The sequence below is a fragment of the Haliaeetus albicilla genome, chromosome 18, assembly GCF_947461875.1.
Source record: "Haliaeetus albicilla chromosome 18, bHalAlb1.1, whole genome shotgun sequence".
NCBI classification, from domain to species: Eukaryota; Metazoa; Chordata; class Aves; order Accipitriformes; family Accipitridae; genus Haliaeetus; species Haliaeetus albicilla.
The window spans coordinates 30354947-30369001 of NC_091500.1; the positions used below are offsets into that span (position 1 = coordinate 30354947).

Consider the following 14055-nt stretch of genomic DNA (forward strand, 5'->3'; position numbering starts at 1 on the left):
GCCCGGCTCCGTGTCTGTGGGGCTGGGGGGGGGGGGTCACGGATTGCTTTGAGGGAGAGAGGGGGGTGTTTGGGGTGTCCCAGCTCCCTTCTTTTGGGGGGGGCGGGAGTAGGGGGCCCTGGGGAAGCTGTGTGGAGGTGAGGGGGCTGCTGCCCACCCCATGGGGGGGGAAGCCCCCTCCTGCAGGGCTCGGGGGGGTGCTTTTTGCCCACTGGTGCTGTCCAGATGCGGGAGTGGGATGTGTTTTGGGGGACAGGATGGACACTGGGAGCGTGTCCCAGCCCCCAGGTGGGGGGGGGGGGGGGCAGCCCCTGCCCACATGAGGCAGCTGGCAGGGGGGGGCTGGCCCTGCACCCTATGAGCACCCCAAGGTCCTGGAACTGTCTCCAGAACCACCCCCCCCCGTGGCCCCCAGACCCAGCACTGCTTGGGGGGCGCTGTCGCTGCCCCAAATCCTCCCCAGGACCTGTCCTGAGCTGGTGGGGGGCAATGCACACACGCACACACCCCCTGCAGTAAGGCTGGGTGTTCCACCGGGGGGGGGCTGCTGCAGGGCCTGGCCCTTCCCTGGGTGGGGGGCAGCAGCCAGGCTGGGCTTCACCCTGGGAGCTGAATGGGGTTGGGGGGGGGGGGGCGCGGTAACGGGGCCAGACCCCCCCTTCCCCGTGGTGTTGGGGGGCTGTAATAGGGCCAGGCTTTGCCTGGTGGGGGGGGGCACAGAGTGAGCACACCTTTGCCTTTGGGGGCCGGGGGGGGCTGCGGCGGGGCCGTGCCCGGCATGGTGGTGGGGGGGTGGTCCCGGTGCCACCGCCCCGGGGCGCGGCGGGCGGGTCCCGGGCCGGGCTGGGCTGCCCGGAGGAGGCGGAGGGGGGGGCCCCGCCGCCCCGCCCCGCCCGTCCCGGCCCCGGCCCGGCCCGTCCCGCCCCGGCGGCCCCGCGCCAGGTGCATTCCCCCCGCCGCGCCCGGGCACGCCGCAGCCGCCGGGCCCTGCGAGCCGGCCCGCGGAGAGGAGCCGCGATGGACCGGGATCGGGATCGGGATCGGGATCGGGATCGGTACCGGCCCCGGGCGCTGCTTCTGCTGTTGCTGCTGCTCCTCCGCGCACCGGCGCCGGGTTCCGCGCAGGCAGGTGAGAGCACCGGAACCGGCACCGGCGGGGACCGGGGCGGCACCGGCAGCGCGCGGGGATCCCGGCGGGACCGGGGCTGCGCGACCGGGACGGGCAGCGGCGTGCTCGGGGGTCCCGGGATCGGTGGCGGGACCGGGAATCCTCGCGGGGGTTGGGGGGGGCTCGGGGGTCCCGTGGTCCCGATTCCGCCAGTGCGGGATCCCCATCTCCGCGGCTCCCGACGCCCCTTCCCCCGGGGGGGGGGCGTCCCGGACCCCCCAACCCAGTCCCCAGCGCCGCGACCAGGACGACCCCCACCACCCTGGGGGAACTGGGACTAGCAAAGCCCCCCGCTCCCCCCCCACCCCCTGGGCTGCAGCTCGGATGGGGACGGGGCTCCGTTCCCCCTCCCAGGGCTCGGTCCCGTGTCACCCCCCCAGGCAGAGGCACCTGCAGCCCCTGCAGCTGCCGGAGCTAATTTTAGGCTGCGGGGCCGGGACCCACCGATGCCACCAGGATCCAGCCGGGGCAGGGTGGGACCCCCGGGGGGACCCCTCCGAGGGGACCCCATCCCTGTCCACCCCGGGGTCCGTCCCCCCCGCCCTGCACCCCAAGCTGGTGGGGAGCAGGGGACGCTCCCGGAAGGGCCGGGTTCGCCCGGGAGTTGTTTTTCAACCCCAAAAGGAAAACACCGAGGGCTGGACGCGAAGGTGGGGCCAGCGTCACCCCGTCGACGTGCTGGGGCGCCCAGGTGTGGGGGGGGCCGCACTGACGGCACGCGGGGGTCACGCCCGATCCCTCGGCACCTCCACTGCGCCGTGTGCTGCTGGCGATGCCCGGGGCTGCCGTGCGTGGGGGTCCGGCTCATACACCGGGACGGGGGGATCTGGCTGGCTCCCACCCCGGCACCCGCAGGTGCCCGATGCTGGCATTGGGGCGAGCGGGACTAGCTCCGCTCTCCCCCCCCAAACCCCCCATTCCCGGCTCAGAGCCCCCTTTGTTCAGGGACGGGATCCAGCCCCGCGGCAGCGGCTACCCCACGCACACAGACCCCCTTTGTGTCGCCCGCGAGGCCGAGGGCAGGAGGTCAGGTCTGTGTCCTGGCCCCCCCACACACACACAGACCCCCCCACTCCGGCTCCCCAGGCCCCTGCCCAGGTCCCCTGGTGCTATTCCTGGCGGCAGGGGCCGGGGGGCCGCGGCGGCACGCGGCAGATAGCGGGCGACGTGCCGGAGCTGCCAGCGGGGCCCCGCGCTGATAACACCCGGCTGCGACGCCACGATGGCGCCCGGGGTGGGGGGGCCCTGGCCCTCACCCCCCCCATGGGCAGGTGCACCCCGAGGGCCGGACGCCCGCAGCCCCTCGTGCCTCGGTTTGCTGGGAGCCAGTGCCGAGGGATCCTTTGAGCGGCTGTTAATGATTCACCAGCGTCACCCAAAAGTGCTGCTTGTTCCCGGCACGGGGGTCCTGTGGGGGGGGGGGGGGGGGTCAGATCCTGCCTCCCAGCAGCCTGGGGACCCCCCAGGCAAGTTCCAGTTGCCCCCAACACCCCCCGTTGTTTCTTGGGGTTCCCAGCTCCCCCCTCTTTGGGCCGCGCCGTGCCCATCCCCAGGGTGTCGGGGCTGGGGGCCATGCCCCAACGCAGCTGGGACCTTTTTATAGCCCCTTCCCTACTAAAATAGCTCCAGCCTGGGGAGGGGAGCACAGGCTGTGGCTGGGGGGGGGGGGGGGGGCGTTCTGGCCCTGTGCTCCTTCCCATGCGTGCACCAAGCTGCCCGTTCTCTGCACCCGCCCCCAGGAGGGGGCTCGGGCCCTTCTCTGCCCCCACGCTGGGGCCAGACAAAGCTGCCATTTACCCGCCTGCGGCCCCCCCCCCCCCCCCCCCCGCGCCAGGGCCTGAGTCACGTCTGCACTGGGCTGGGGGGGGGAGGCGCACCCCGCTCTGCCCCCGGGGGTACCGGCTCTCCCGCTGCTTTTGGGGGGCTCAGCCTCCCCCCGTCCCGCTCACCACAATCGCCCCTTTGTGCAGCTGCGGGGAGGGGGCCGCATCCTGCCCTGTGCACAAAGGGGCCCTGTCCGTCCCGGCGAGGGGGGGGGGCGGGCAATCATTAACCCTGGGGCCCCCCTTGGCGCTCGCCTGCCCCCCGAGCTCTGGGGGGGGTACCCAGCCATCCGGGCCCCAACCCCGGACTGGGGCGTCGAGGCGGGATGGGCCGTGCCAGCAGCCAGGTCCAAAGTCCGGGTGTCGCGGGTGTGCCGTGGGGGGGCCATGCCCGCAGCACCCGCCTTGCGCAACCCTCGCTCGGCCGGTTCGGGCGCTGCGCAGGGGAGGGGAAAGGAGGGTGGGGGAGCACCCGTCACCCCCACCCCACCCCAAGCACCGCCACCCCCACGGCAGGCACACCGCTGAGGGCAATGGAGGGGGGTACCACCATGGGGGGGCACAGGGACACCATAGGGGCACCACCGTGGCTTGTTTGGGGGGGGGGAACGACATACACCGTGGAGGGGACATGGCCAGCACAGGAGGGACAGAGACAAGACCACCAAGGAGGGGACACGGCCACCATGGGGGGGACATGGCCATTGAGGGGAGAACGTGGCCAGCTTGGGGCAGGGGGGGACAACACCATGGGGGACACGGCTGTGGCCGTCGAGAGGGGGACATGGCCACTGCAGAGGTGCCGTGGCCACGGTGGGGGACAGGGTGCCACTGTGCCCGCAGTGTGCGCGGGGACGCTGAACGGGCTGAGCGTGACGGGGGACGCCCAGCACCAGTACCAGACGCTGCACAAGATGTACAACAACTGCGAGATCGTGATGGGCAACCTGGAGATCGTCCTCATCGACCACACGCAGGACCTCTCCTTCCTGCAGGTGAGCTGGGGGGGGGGACAGGATGGGAGGGGGCACACGGAAGGACACAGGGATCCGCACCCACCGGGCTGACACCTCCTGCTGCCTGCAGACCATCCGGGAGGTGACGGGCTACATCCTGATCGCCATGAACGTCTTCGCCTCACTGCCGCTGCAGAACCTGCGCGTCATCCGCGGGACCCAGTTCTACGAGGAGAAGTATGCGCTCTTCGTCCTGCTCAACTACAACCCCAACACCACCCACGCCCTGCGTCAGCTCGGCTTCAACCAGCTCACAGGTGAGACCCCCGGGCTGCGGCACCGCTGAGACCCCCCCCTGTGTCCCAGGACCCATCCCACAGTGGTGCCGTGCCACCGTGGTCCCCATCCAGAGCGGTGCCATCCCCCTGTGCACCCTGGGGCTATGCTGTCCCCGTGTGCCCCATGGTCCCCATCCCAGAGCATTGCCATCCCCCTGTGCACTCCACAGTCCCCATCCCGGAGCTGTGCCACCCTCCATGGTCCCCATCCCAGAGCAGTGCTATCCCCCTGTGCACGCCAGGGCCATGCTGTCCCCTCTGCAATCCCCATCCCAGAGCGATGGTGTCCCCCATCATGGTCCCCATCCCGGAGCGGTGCCATCTCCCCATGGATCCCCATGCCGGGGCAGTGTCATCCACCCACGGTCCCCATTCTGGAGCGGCGCTGTCCCCTGCTGCATCCTGGTCCCCATCCCAGAGTGTTGCTGTTCCCCCATGGTCCCCATCTGGAGTGGTGCCACCTCCCTGTGCACCCCATGTTCCCCATCACGGAGCAGTGATTTCCCCCCCCCCCCCACGCACCCCCTGGGGCTGTGCTGTCCCCGCTGTGGTCCCCATCCCAGGATGATGGTGACCCTGCTGTGGTCCCTGGAGTGGGGCTGATCCCCCCACCCATGGTCCCCATGCTGGTGCAGTGCTGTCCCCTCCCTGCGGTGCCAGACACTGGGGGGGGGACGGAACACCGCAGCCCCCCCATCACCCACCGGCCACCCCCGCAGAGATCCTGGCCGGTGGCGTCTACATTGAGAAGAACGCGCAGCTCTGCCACGTGGAGACGGTGGAGTGGCGGGACATCATGCGGGACCCCCACCTGGAGCCTGTCGTGGGGGACAACGGCAAGGCCTGTGCGTGTGGGGGGGGGAGAGGCACGGGGGGGGCTGAGGGGGGGTGTGACACCCCTTGGCTTTGGGGGTGACCCCGCTGCGCTCCCCCGCAGGCGCCCCGTGCCACGAGAGCTGCGGCGGGCACTGCTGGGGGCCCGGCCCCGAGGACTGCCAGAAATGTGGGTACCGGGGAGGGGCTGGGGGGGGGGAGCCGGAGGGGGAGGGGGGCAGGGCTGGATCCCCCTCCACTCACCCCCACCTCCCCGCAGTGACGAAGACCATCTGTGCCCCCCAGTGCAACGGGCGCTGCTTCGGGCGGGCGCCCAACGAGTGCTGCCACGAGGAGTGCGCGGGGGGCTGCACCGGCCCCCTCCAGACACACTGCTTCGTACGTGTCCCCCCCTCGCCCGGCTGCCCTGGGGGGGGCTCATCCTTGCACCCCCAGGGCAGGCGGGGGGCAATGCTGAGCAGCATCCCTGTGTCTGTCTGTCCGTGCATCCCCCGTCTGCCCACCCACCCGTGTGTCCGTCTGTCTGTCCCCCATGGGAGCTCATCCGTGTCCCCCCAGGGTGGGCTCAGGGGGGGATGCTGCCCCTATAGGGGTGGTGGGGAGGTGTCTGTCTGTCTGTGCATCCATCCGTGTGTCTGTCCATCCGCGCCCCCCCGTGGGAGGGATCTCTGCTCTGGAATGGGTGCAGGGCAACCTGCGCGGGGCGAGAGACATCCGCACATCCCTGTGTCCGTCTCTCCACGTCGCCGTGCCTCTGCCCACCCGTCCATCCATCTGTCTGTCCCGCAGGCCTGCCGGCACTTCAACGACAGCGGGGCGTGCGTGCCGCTCTGCCCCCAGCCCCTCATCTACAACAAGCTGACCTTCCAGCTGGAGCCCAACCCCGACACCAAGTACCAGTACGGGGGCATCTGCGTCCGGAGCTGCCCGCGTGAGCCGGGGCGCAGGGGGTCTGGGGGGGCCCAGGGGTCTGGGGGGGGCAGGGGGCGGCTGGGTTCTAACCACGAGGGTCTCCCCACAGACAATTTCGTGGTGGACCAGAGCTCCTGCGTCCGCGCCTGCCCCAATGACAAGATGGAGGTGGAGAAGAATGGGCTGAAGATGTGCGAGCCCTGCTCGGGGCTGTGTCCCAAGGGTAGGGGACTAGGCGGGCTTGGGGGGGGGCCGGGGGCTGCGGGACAAACCCTCACCATCCCCATCCCACAGCCTGCGAGGGCACCGGTGCCGGCAGCAAGTACCAGACCGTGGACTCCAGCAACATCGACACCTTTGTGAACTGCACCAAGATCTTGGGCAACCTGGACTTCCTCATCACAGGCCTGGAGGGGTGAGGGCCGGGGGGGTCTGGGGGCAGTGGGGTGCAGCCCCCCACTGGCCCAGCTGATGACTCTGGCTCTGCAGGGATCCCTGGCGCAACATCTCGGCGCTGGACCCCGAGAAGCTGAACGTCTTCCGGACGGTGCGGGAGATCACGGGTGAGCAGCGGGGCTGGGGGATGCTGGGACCCCCCCCAGGGCCACCCTGACCCACCCCTCTCCCCCCAGGGTACCTGAACATCCAGTCCTGGCCCAAGCACATGCACAACTTCAGCGTTTTCTCCAACCTCGTCACCATCGGGGGACGGAGCCTGTACAAGTGAGTCCCCATCCCCGCAGCCCCCGACCCGGCATCTCACGACCCTCTTCTGTGTGTCCTGCATCCCGCATCGTCCCCCGTCCCTGCATCCCTCCATCACCCCCCATCCCTGCACATCCCTGCATCCCAAATCCCCACGGCCTCGTTGCTGCCCGTCCCCGTGTCCCCTCGGGGTTGGCAGGTGACCCCTCCGGCTCTCAGACCAGCTGCCCTCCCCCCCCGCCCTGACGCCCTCCCCGCAGCCGGGGTTTCTCCCTGCTGATCATGAAGAACGAGAACGTGACATCGCTGGGGCTGCGCTCACTGCGGGAGGTGAGCGCTGGCAGGGTCTACATCACCGAAAACCGCCGGCTTTGCTACCTCCACACCGTCCAGTGGACAGCCCTCAGCCGCCGCCGCGCCGACCTCGACATCCGCAACAACAAACCCCGCAGCAAGTGCCGTGAGTTGGGTTGGGGCTGGGGACCCCGGGGACCCAGCGCTGGGGACCCTGGGGACGCGACGCTGAGCCCCCTTCCCTCCCTGCAGAGCAAGAGGGGAAGGTGTGCGACCCGCTGTGCTCCGCTGAGGGCTGCTGGGGTCCTGGCCCCGCTCAGTGCCTGTCCTGCCGTCACTACAGCCGCCGCGGCGTCTGCGTGCCCACCTGCCGCTTTGCCCAGGGGTGAGGGGGTCTGGGGGTGGGGGGGTCTGCCCTGGCAGGGGGAGACTGATGTGGGGTTGGCTCCATGGAGAGCATCGGCGTGGGATCCTGGGGTGGGCACCAGAGGGAGATCAGCTCCAGCACGGGCACGGGGAGCAGGATTGATGCCAGGCTGGGCAGCAGGGGCAGCACTGGGGTGGGATGGACTGTGGGGAGGGGGGGACAACGACCAATCTTGGGTACTGGGGTGGGCACCAGGGTGGGAAGGACGCTGGGATGGGAGCGAGCCTGTGGCAGGATGGACACTGGTGCGGACCCCAGGGTGGGCGCTGGTGTGGACTGGGATGCCAGGGTGGGCCAGTGACCCTGCCTTGTCCCCACAGGGAGACGCGGGAGTTTGCCCAGGGGGGCGAGTGCTTCGAGTGCCACCCCGAGTGCGAGCGCATGGAGGGCAACGTCACCTGCAATGGCTCGGTACTAGCCCGGCCAGGGACCCGCGGCGGCGATGGTGACATCCCCGTGGGTCCTCACGCGCCCTCCCGCCCCGCAGGGCGCCGACACCTGCACCCGCTGCGCCCACTACCGCGACGGGCCCCACTGCGTGGAGAGCTGCCCCGAGGGCATCTTGGGCGAGCGCGGCCCCATCTACAAGTACCCCGACTCCAGCCGCGAGTGCCGGCCCTGCCACGAGAACTGCACCCGCGGGTGCGCCGGGGCGGGGGGGTAGGGGGGGCTCCGGGACCCAGCATCCGGCTGGAGGAGGGGGCCCCCCCTGCACCCCGTCTCACCCCCTGCTCCATCTCCGCAGGTGCCTGGGGCCGCTGCTGCGGGACTGCCTGGGGGAGCCCCTGCCCGTCTCCAGGTACGGCGGGGCGGGGGCTGCGGGGGTCCCGGGGTGATGCCGTGCCATGCCGGACTGCGCTGTGCCATGCCGGACTGCGCTGTGCCGTGCCATGCTGCATGGTGCCATGTTGCACCGCGCTGTGCCCTGGTGTGCCGTGCCATGGTGCACGACGCCGTGCTGTGCCGTGGCATGCCGTGCCGTACCATACTATTGCACCACGCTATGGTGTGCCGTGCTGCGCCGTGCCACGCTGTGCGGTGCCACCCTGGTCTGGGGCCTTTCCCTGCCCACGTGGGCGCTGGGGGACCCCCTGCCCCGGCCATGCCACCCCCCTGTGCCGCACGCACCCCCGGGTGCCGAGCCCTGCCCTGCCCGTGCCGCCCCCGCCAGCCCCAGGGGTTGGGGTGCGTGCCGCCCCCGCGGCAGGTAGGGCCATGGGAAGCGCGTGGGGAGCGGTGGCGGTGGCGGGCCAGGACCTGCCGGCACCGGGAGCTCAGCCCCGATCTCCTCCCGTGCCCAGGAAAACGCCAACGGTGATCGCGGTGATGGTGGTCGGGGGGCTTTTCCTCTCCTGTTCCTGCGTTCTCCTCGCCCTGCTCTACTGGCGGGGCAAGAAGATCCAGAAGAAGCGAGCGATGCGGCGCTACCTGGAGAGGGGGGAGGTGAGCGGGGCGGCTGCGCCCGGGGGGGGTCCCAGTCCTGCAGGGAGCCAGGGGGACCCCTGGGGCTGCGGGGAGGGGGTTCGACAAGCAGGAGGGGTGTGGGACCCATCCCCATCTGTCCCTGGCTTTGTCCTTGTCCGGAGCCATCCCCATCTCTCTCCAGCCCTGTTCCAATCCAGCCCTGTCCCCATCCCTACCCGCTTCCCTCTCCGGCACTCTCCATCCCCATCCTGCTCCGTCCCTGTCCCTGTCCTTGTCCCCATCTCCATCTCCTGCCCAGCAGAGCCTGGAGCCGCTGGACCCCAGTGAAAAAGCCAACAAGGTGCTGGCCCGCATCTTCAAGGAGACGGAGCTGAAGCGGCTGAAGGTACTGGGCTCCGGCGTCTTTGGGACCGTGCACAAGGTGAGCAGGGGGGGCTCAGTGGGGGGGCTTAGTCGGGGCTGGGCACGGCACTCACCGGGGTGTCCCGTGTCCCCCCCAGGGAATCTGGATCCCTGACGGGGACTCCATCAAGATCCCAGTGAGCATCAAGGTGATCCAGGACTGGAGCGGGCAGCAGTCCTTCCACGCCGTCACCGATGTAAGTCCGGCACGGAGAGCGGGGTGGGGGGGGCGTGGGCCGGATACTGCTCCCTGGGGGGCCCCCAGGGGCAGTGGGGGGGCTCGGCCACGGCTGACGCTGCCCCCGCAGCACATGCTGGCCATCGGCAGCCTGGACCATGCCTACATCGTGCGGCTGCTGGGCATCTGCCCCGGCCCCCAGCTGCAGCTGGTGACCCAGCTCCTGCCGCTGGGCTCCCTCCTCGACTATGTCCGTAAGAACCGCGACAGCATCAGCCCCCAGCTCCTGCTCAACTGGTGTGTCCAGGTGGCCAAAGTGAGTCCCCGGGGTCTGGGGGGGGGTACTCATGGCTCCCCTGGCCCCGCTGAGACCCCCTGCCCCCCCCTCCTCCCCAGGGCATGTACTACCTGGAGGAGCACCGCATGGTGCACCGCAACCTGGCCGCCCGCAACGTGCTGCTCAAGTCGCCCAGCCAGGCTCAGGTGGCCGATTTCGGCATCGCCGACCTCCTCTACCCCGATGACAAGAAGTATTTCTACAATGAGGTCAAGGTGGGCACCTGGCAGGGACCCCCGTGTCCCCCTTTGTGCCATCCCTGCCCCACACCCCCGGTTCCCCCTGCATCCCCTCCTCTCCATGTCCCCAGTACCCCCACCACCCAGGGACCCCCCATCCCCTCTGTGCCCCCTGTCCCACAGGGTGTCCCCTGTACCCCCCCAGTCCCCATGTCCCCCCCACCCATCCATGTCCCCCCACACCACACCTTTTCTCGCAGACACCCATCAAGTGGATGGCGCTGGAGAGCATCCACTTCGGGAAGTACACACACCAGAGCGATGTCTGGAGCTACGGTGAGCACCAGTCCCCCGGCCCCCTCCAGTCCCGCTCCCCAGCCCCACGGGGCTCACAGGGACTGTCACCACAGGCGTGACGCTCTGGGAGATGATGACTTTTGGAGCCGAGCCCTATGCCGGGATCCGGCTGGCCGAGGTGCCCGACCTGCTGGAGAAGGGCGAGCGGCTCTCGCAGCCCCAGATCTGCACCATCGACGTCTACATGGTGATGGTGAAGTGTGAGTGTGGGGCCACCGTCCATGGACCTGACCCCAGGGAGGGTCCTGCTCCTGTCCCCAGCCCTGTGCCCATCTCCTGGGGCAGGATCCCATCCCTGTCCCCATCCCCAGGGCAGAGTTCTGGTCCTGACCCCATCCCTGTCCCCATCCCCTGGGGCAGGATTCCAGCTCTGTCCCCATCCCCAAGGCAGGGTCCTGCTCCTGTCCCCAACCCCGGGGCAGGATTCTGGCTCTGTCCCCAACCCCGGGGCAGGATTCTGGCTCTGTCCTCATCCCCAGGGCAGGATTCTGGCTCTGTCCCCAGCCCTGTCCCCATCCCTGGGGCAGGATCCCAGCTCTGTCCCCATCCCCAGGGCAGGGTTCTGGTCCCATCCCCATCCCCGGGGCCAAATCCTGGCTCTCAGCCCCTGCCGTCCCCCCAGGCTGGATGATCGATGAGAACATCCGTCCCACCTTCAAGGAGCTGGCGAACGAATTCACCCGTATGGCCCGCGACCCCCCGCGCTACCTGGTCATCAAGGTAAGCACACCCCCCCCCCCCCACCGGCCCCCCTCCGGTCCCGCAGCCCCTGACATGGCCATCCCCACAGCAGGAGAGCGGGGCCGTGCCACCCGCCGAGCCCCCCACCCTCAGCGACAAGGAGCTGGATGACATGGAGACTTTGGAGCTGGAGGAGGAGGAGGAGCTGGATGCCTCCTTCGGCCTCACCACCGGTCTCTACCCACAGCGGCCGCGGGGCAGCTGCACCCGGGTGAGACCCCTCTGCCCCCCCCCCCTCGGGTCTGGGGGCTCTGGGGCTGTGTCCTGGGCATGGCACGGGGTGGTGGGAGGGCATCATGCAGGATCCCGGGATGTGGCACAAGGTCCCACGGAGCTGGGATGCCGGGCTGACCCACGCAACCCCCTCATTGCCCCATCGTCCCCTCTGAGCCCTGTCAGGACCCATGCCCCGTTCCTGCAGCGGGGTGTGGGGGGGTCCCAGCCCCTGCGTGTGTGTGTGTGTCCCCGCTGGGTGTCAACCCCCCCTGTCCCCCTGCAGAGCCCCAGCCTGCTCAGCCCCCCGGCCGGCTACATCCCCATGAACCAGCCCGGCCTCAGCAGTGGCCGCCAGGTACCTGGGGGGCTAGAGGGGGGCAAGGGGTGCTGGGTTGGGGGACAAAGGCTGCTGGGGGGCTATGGGGGGTGACCATGGGGTGCCAGAGGAGGGGGGGCAAAAGGGTGGCAGTGGGAGGTGAAACGATGGCCATGAGGTGGGGGGGGGCGATGTCTGCAGGGGTACCCCCCCCTCAGCCCCATGTCCCCCAGGGCGGGGGGTGCCGGCCGCCGCGGCGCAGCCGTCAGGAGTCCCTGGGGCGGACGGTGTCGGAGTCGTCGGAAGGCCGGGGAACGGCCTCGGAGCTGGACCTGGCCGAGGGGGGGTCGCTGTCGGGGAGCCTCTGCCGCAGCCTGCGCTCGCGGGGGGACAGTGCTTACCTGTCCCAGCGGGAGAGCTTCCCCCCGCCACCCCCCAGCACCGAGGGCAGCGAGGAGGACGCCAACGGCTACGTCACCCCCAACTGCGCCGGACGGGGTGAGGGGTGCAGCCTTGGTGTGGGGGGGTTGGTCCTGTCCAGGCACGGGGTAGGGGTCCCATCCATGCAGGGTGGGGGGATCCTATCCTGTAGGACCAGGTCTGGGGGCTGCCCCCACCACGGGGTTGCAGGGAGCCCATCCTTGAGGTGTGATGGGTCCCATCCCCGCAGGATTTGGGGTTAAGGAGGTGAGGGCTCATCCTTGCAGAGTTGGGGCTGGGGGGGGGGTCCTGTGTCTCGGGGGGGGGCAGCCTGTCCCCAGGGGTGGAGGGGGCCCATCCCCAGTGTTAGGGGCAGGGGGACCCATTCGTGCAGGACTGGGGTTCAGGCTGGTGGGGGAGATCATCTTTTAGGGGGTGAGGGTTGTGGGGTGGGATGAACCTGTCCCTGCCCCCCCCCCCCAAACTCGGGACAGGCCCTGTGGGCAGAGAGGGAGAGTCTGGAAGGGCTAGGGGGGGCCCTGGCCAGCATCTCACCCCTGCCTCGCAGAGCCAGACCCCACTGGGGGCTTGGTGCCAGAGCCAGAAGAGGAGTACGAGTACATGAACCGCCGGCCTGGGGGTCCCCCGGGAGCCCCCCCACCCCGGCCGGCCTCGCTGGAGGAGCTGGGCTATGAGTACATGGAGGTGGGCTCAGAGCTGGGGTCCCCCCCGGGCCGGGGGCAGGAGGAGGAGGACTACGAGTACATGAACAAGCAGCCGCGGCTGAGCCGCTCGCTGGGCAGCGTGGTCGGGGGGCTGGGACCACGGCAGGAAGGTGGCGCCCCCCGGCACGACGGCTACACCGACATGCGCCCGGGGGAGGCCGTCCCGGCCCCCGAGGAGGAGCAGGGCTACGAGGAGATGGAGGCGGTGCTGGTCCCCCGCTGCCCCGGCTGCCGTGGCCCCCCTGGACCCCCCACCCCCTGCATGAAGCCCCTGCGGAGCCTGGAGGCTTCGGACTGCGCCTTCGACAACCCCGACTACTGGCACAGCCGCCTCTTCGCCAAGGTGGACGCTCAGCGGACGTAGGGGACACCCCCCCCCGGGGGGGGGGCCCTGCCAGCACCCCACTGCCTTCCTGGCACCCCCCCGCCCCCCGGGGCTGTTTACACTGGATATGAAGGATCCCCCCCCCCCGGGGGCATGAGCCAAAGCTGAAGTGCGGGCAGGGGGCTGAGGGGGTCACAGTCCGTCCTGGGGGGGGGCCACGAGCCCTCGGGGGTGTACCCGCTCCCTGCCACTTTTTCCAAAGCCTTCCCTGGGGTACAGGGCTGGAGGGGCTGATCCTGAGCACCCCAAGCTAGCGGGGGGGGGAAGGGCAGCCCAGGCCCCCTGCAGAGGGGGGGTCGGTGGGGCTACGGACCCCTGGGTCCACCTCCCGCCATGCCTGGTGGGTGCCCCCCCCGGCTGAAGGAGCTCCCTGCGTGCAGGGACACCGGGTTGGTCCCTGTCCGGGGCTGCCTTGGGGTGCAGACAGACAAGGTCGGACGGGATTTCTGGACAAGAAGGACCCCAGACTCATTTTCAGGTTTCCCCATTCCCTGCTGGAACCGGAGTGAAGGTTTGGGGGTGCTGCCCCGCCCCCCCCCCAGCCCCGGGGCACTTGGAGGGGTGTCCCCTGGTCGGTGGGGGGGGCTGCAGTGCCCGTTATGACTTAGGGGCCCTGAGCCGGGTAGCGGGGCTGGGGTGAGGAGGGGTCTGCACACACACACCCCCACCCCCCCCGGAGAATCCCTTTTTCGTGATGTTTTCACGGGGGCTGCCCGGGGGGGGGGGGCGTGGTCCCCAGCCCGCACCCCCATCTCGGGGCATCGCCCCGCTCCCCCGGCCCCGGCGTGGGTCGGGTTTGTAAATGTTGAATAAAGACAAAGGGAATTTGACCAGACGTGATGGTGCTGCTGCTTTAGGGGGGGAGCTGGGGGGGGGCCCGCACCTGAGACCGGGGGCTGGGGGGGGGGCTGTGATGG

General features: G+C 70.3%; 1 protein-coding gene across 2 annotated transcripts; it reads left to right on the forward strand.

The window, feature by feature from the left end:
- The first annotated feature begins 938 nt into the window (after positions 1-938).
- Positions 939-13968, forward strand: ERBB3 (erb-b2 receptor tyrosine kinase 3). Of its 2 annotated transcripts, none has more exons than XM_069806334.1 (28): positions 939-1129; positions 3835-3986; positions 4078-4264; positions 5005-5130; positions 5223-5288; positions 5379-5497; positions 5909-6050; positions 6141-6254; positions 6326-6446; positions 6521-6594; positions 6664-6754; positions 6997-7196; positions 7283-7415; positions 7778-7868; positions 7945-8099; positions 8203-8256; positions 8759-8900; positions 9184-9303; positions 9383-9481; positions 9593-9778; positions 9859-10014; positions 10239-10314; positions 10389-10535; positions 10958-11055; positions 11129-11287; positions 11576-11647; positions 11842-12106; positions 12597-13968. In XM_069806334.1, the coding sequence occupies exons 1-28, from the start codon at positions 1018-1020 to the stop codon at positions 13115-13117; spliced, it is 3978 nt and encodes a 1325-aa protein (XP_069662435.1). In that variant the 5' UTR covers positions 939-1017; the 3' UTR covers positions 13118-13968. The 2 variants fall into 2 exon arrangements, with proteins under 2 accessions (XP_069662435.1, XP_069662434.1); XM_069806333.1 differs by having other exon boundaries at positions 940-1129; positions 11126-11287.
- The last annotated feature ends 87 nt before the right edge of the window (positions 13969-14055 follow it).

Coding starts and splice junctions, on each gene's coding strand:
- ERBB3 (XM_069806333.1), top strand. CDS start 1,018: ATGGACCGGGATCGGGATCGGGATCGGGATCGGGATCGGTACCGGCCC. Junction 9,304..9,382: donor TCTTTGGGACCGTGCACAAG/GTGAGCAGGGGG, acceptor TGTCCCCCCCAG/GGAATCTGGATCCCTGACGG. Junction 10,315..10,388: donor GAGCGATGTCTGGAGCTACG/GTGAGCACCAGT, acceptor CTGTCACCACAG/GCGTGACGCTCTGGGAGATG.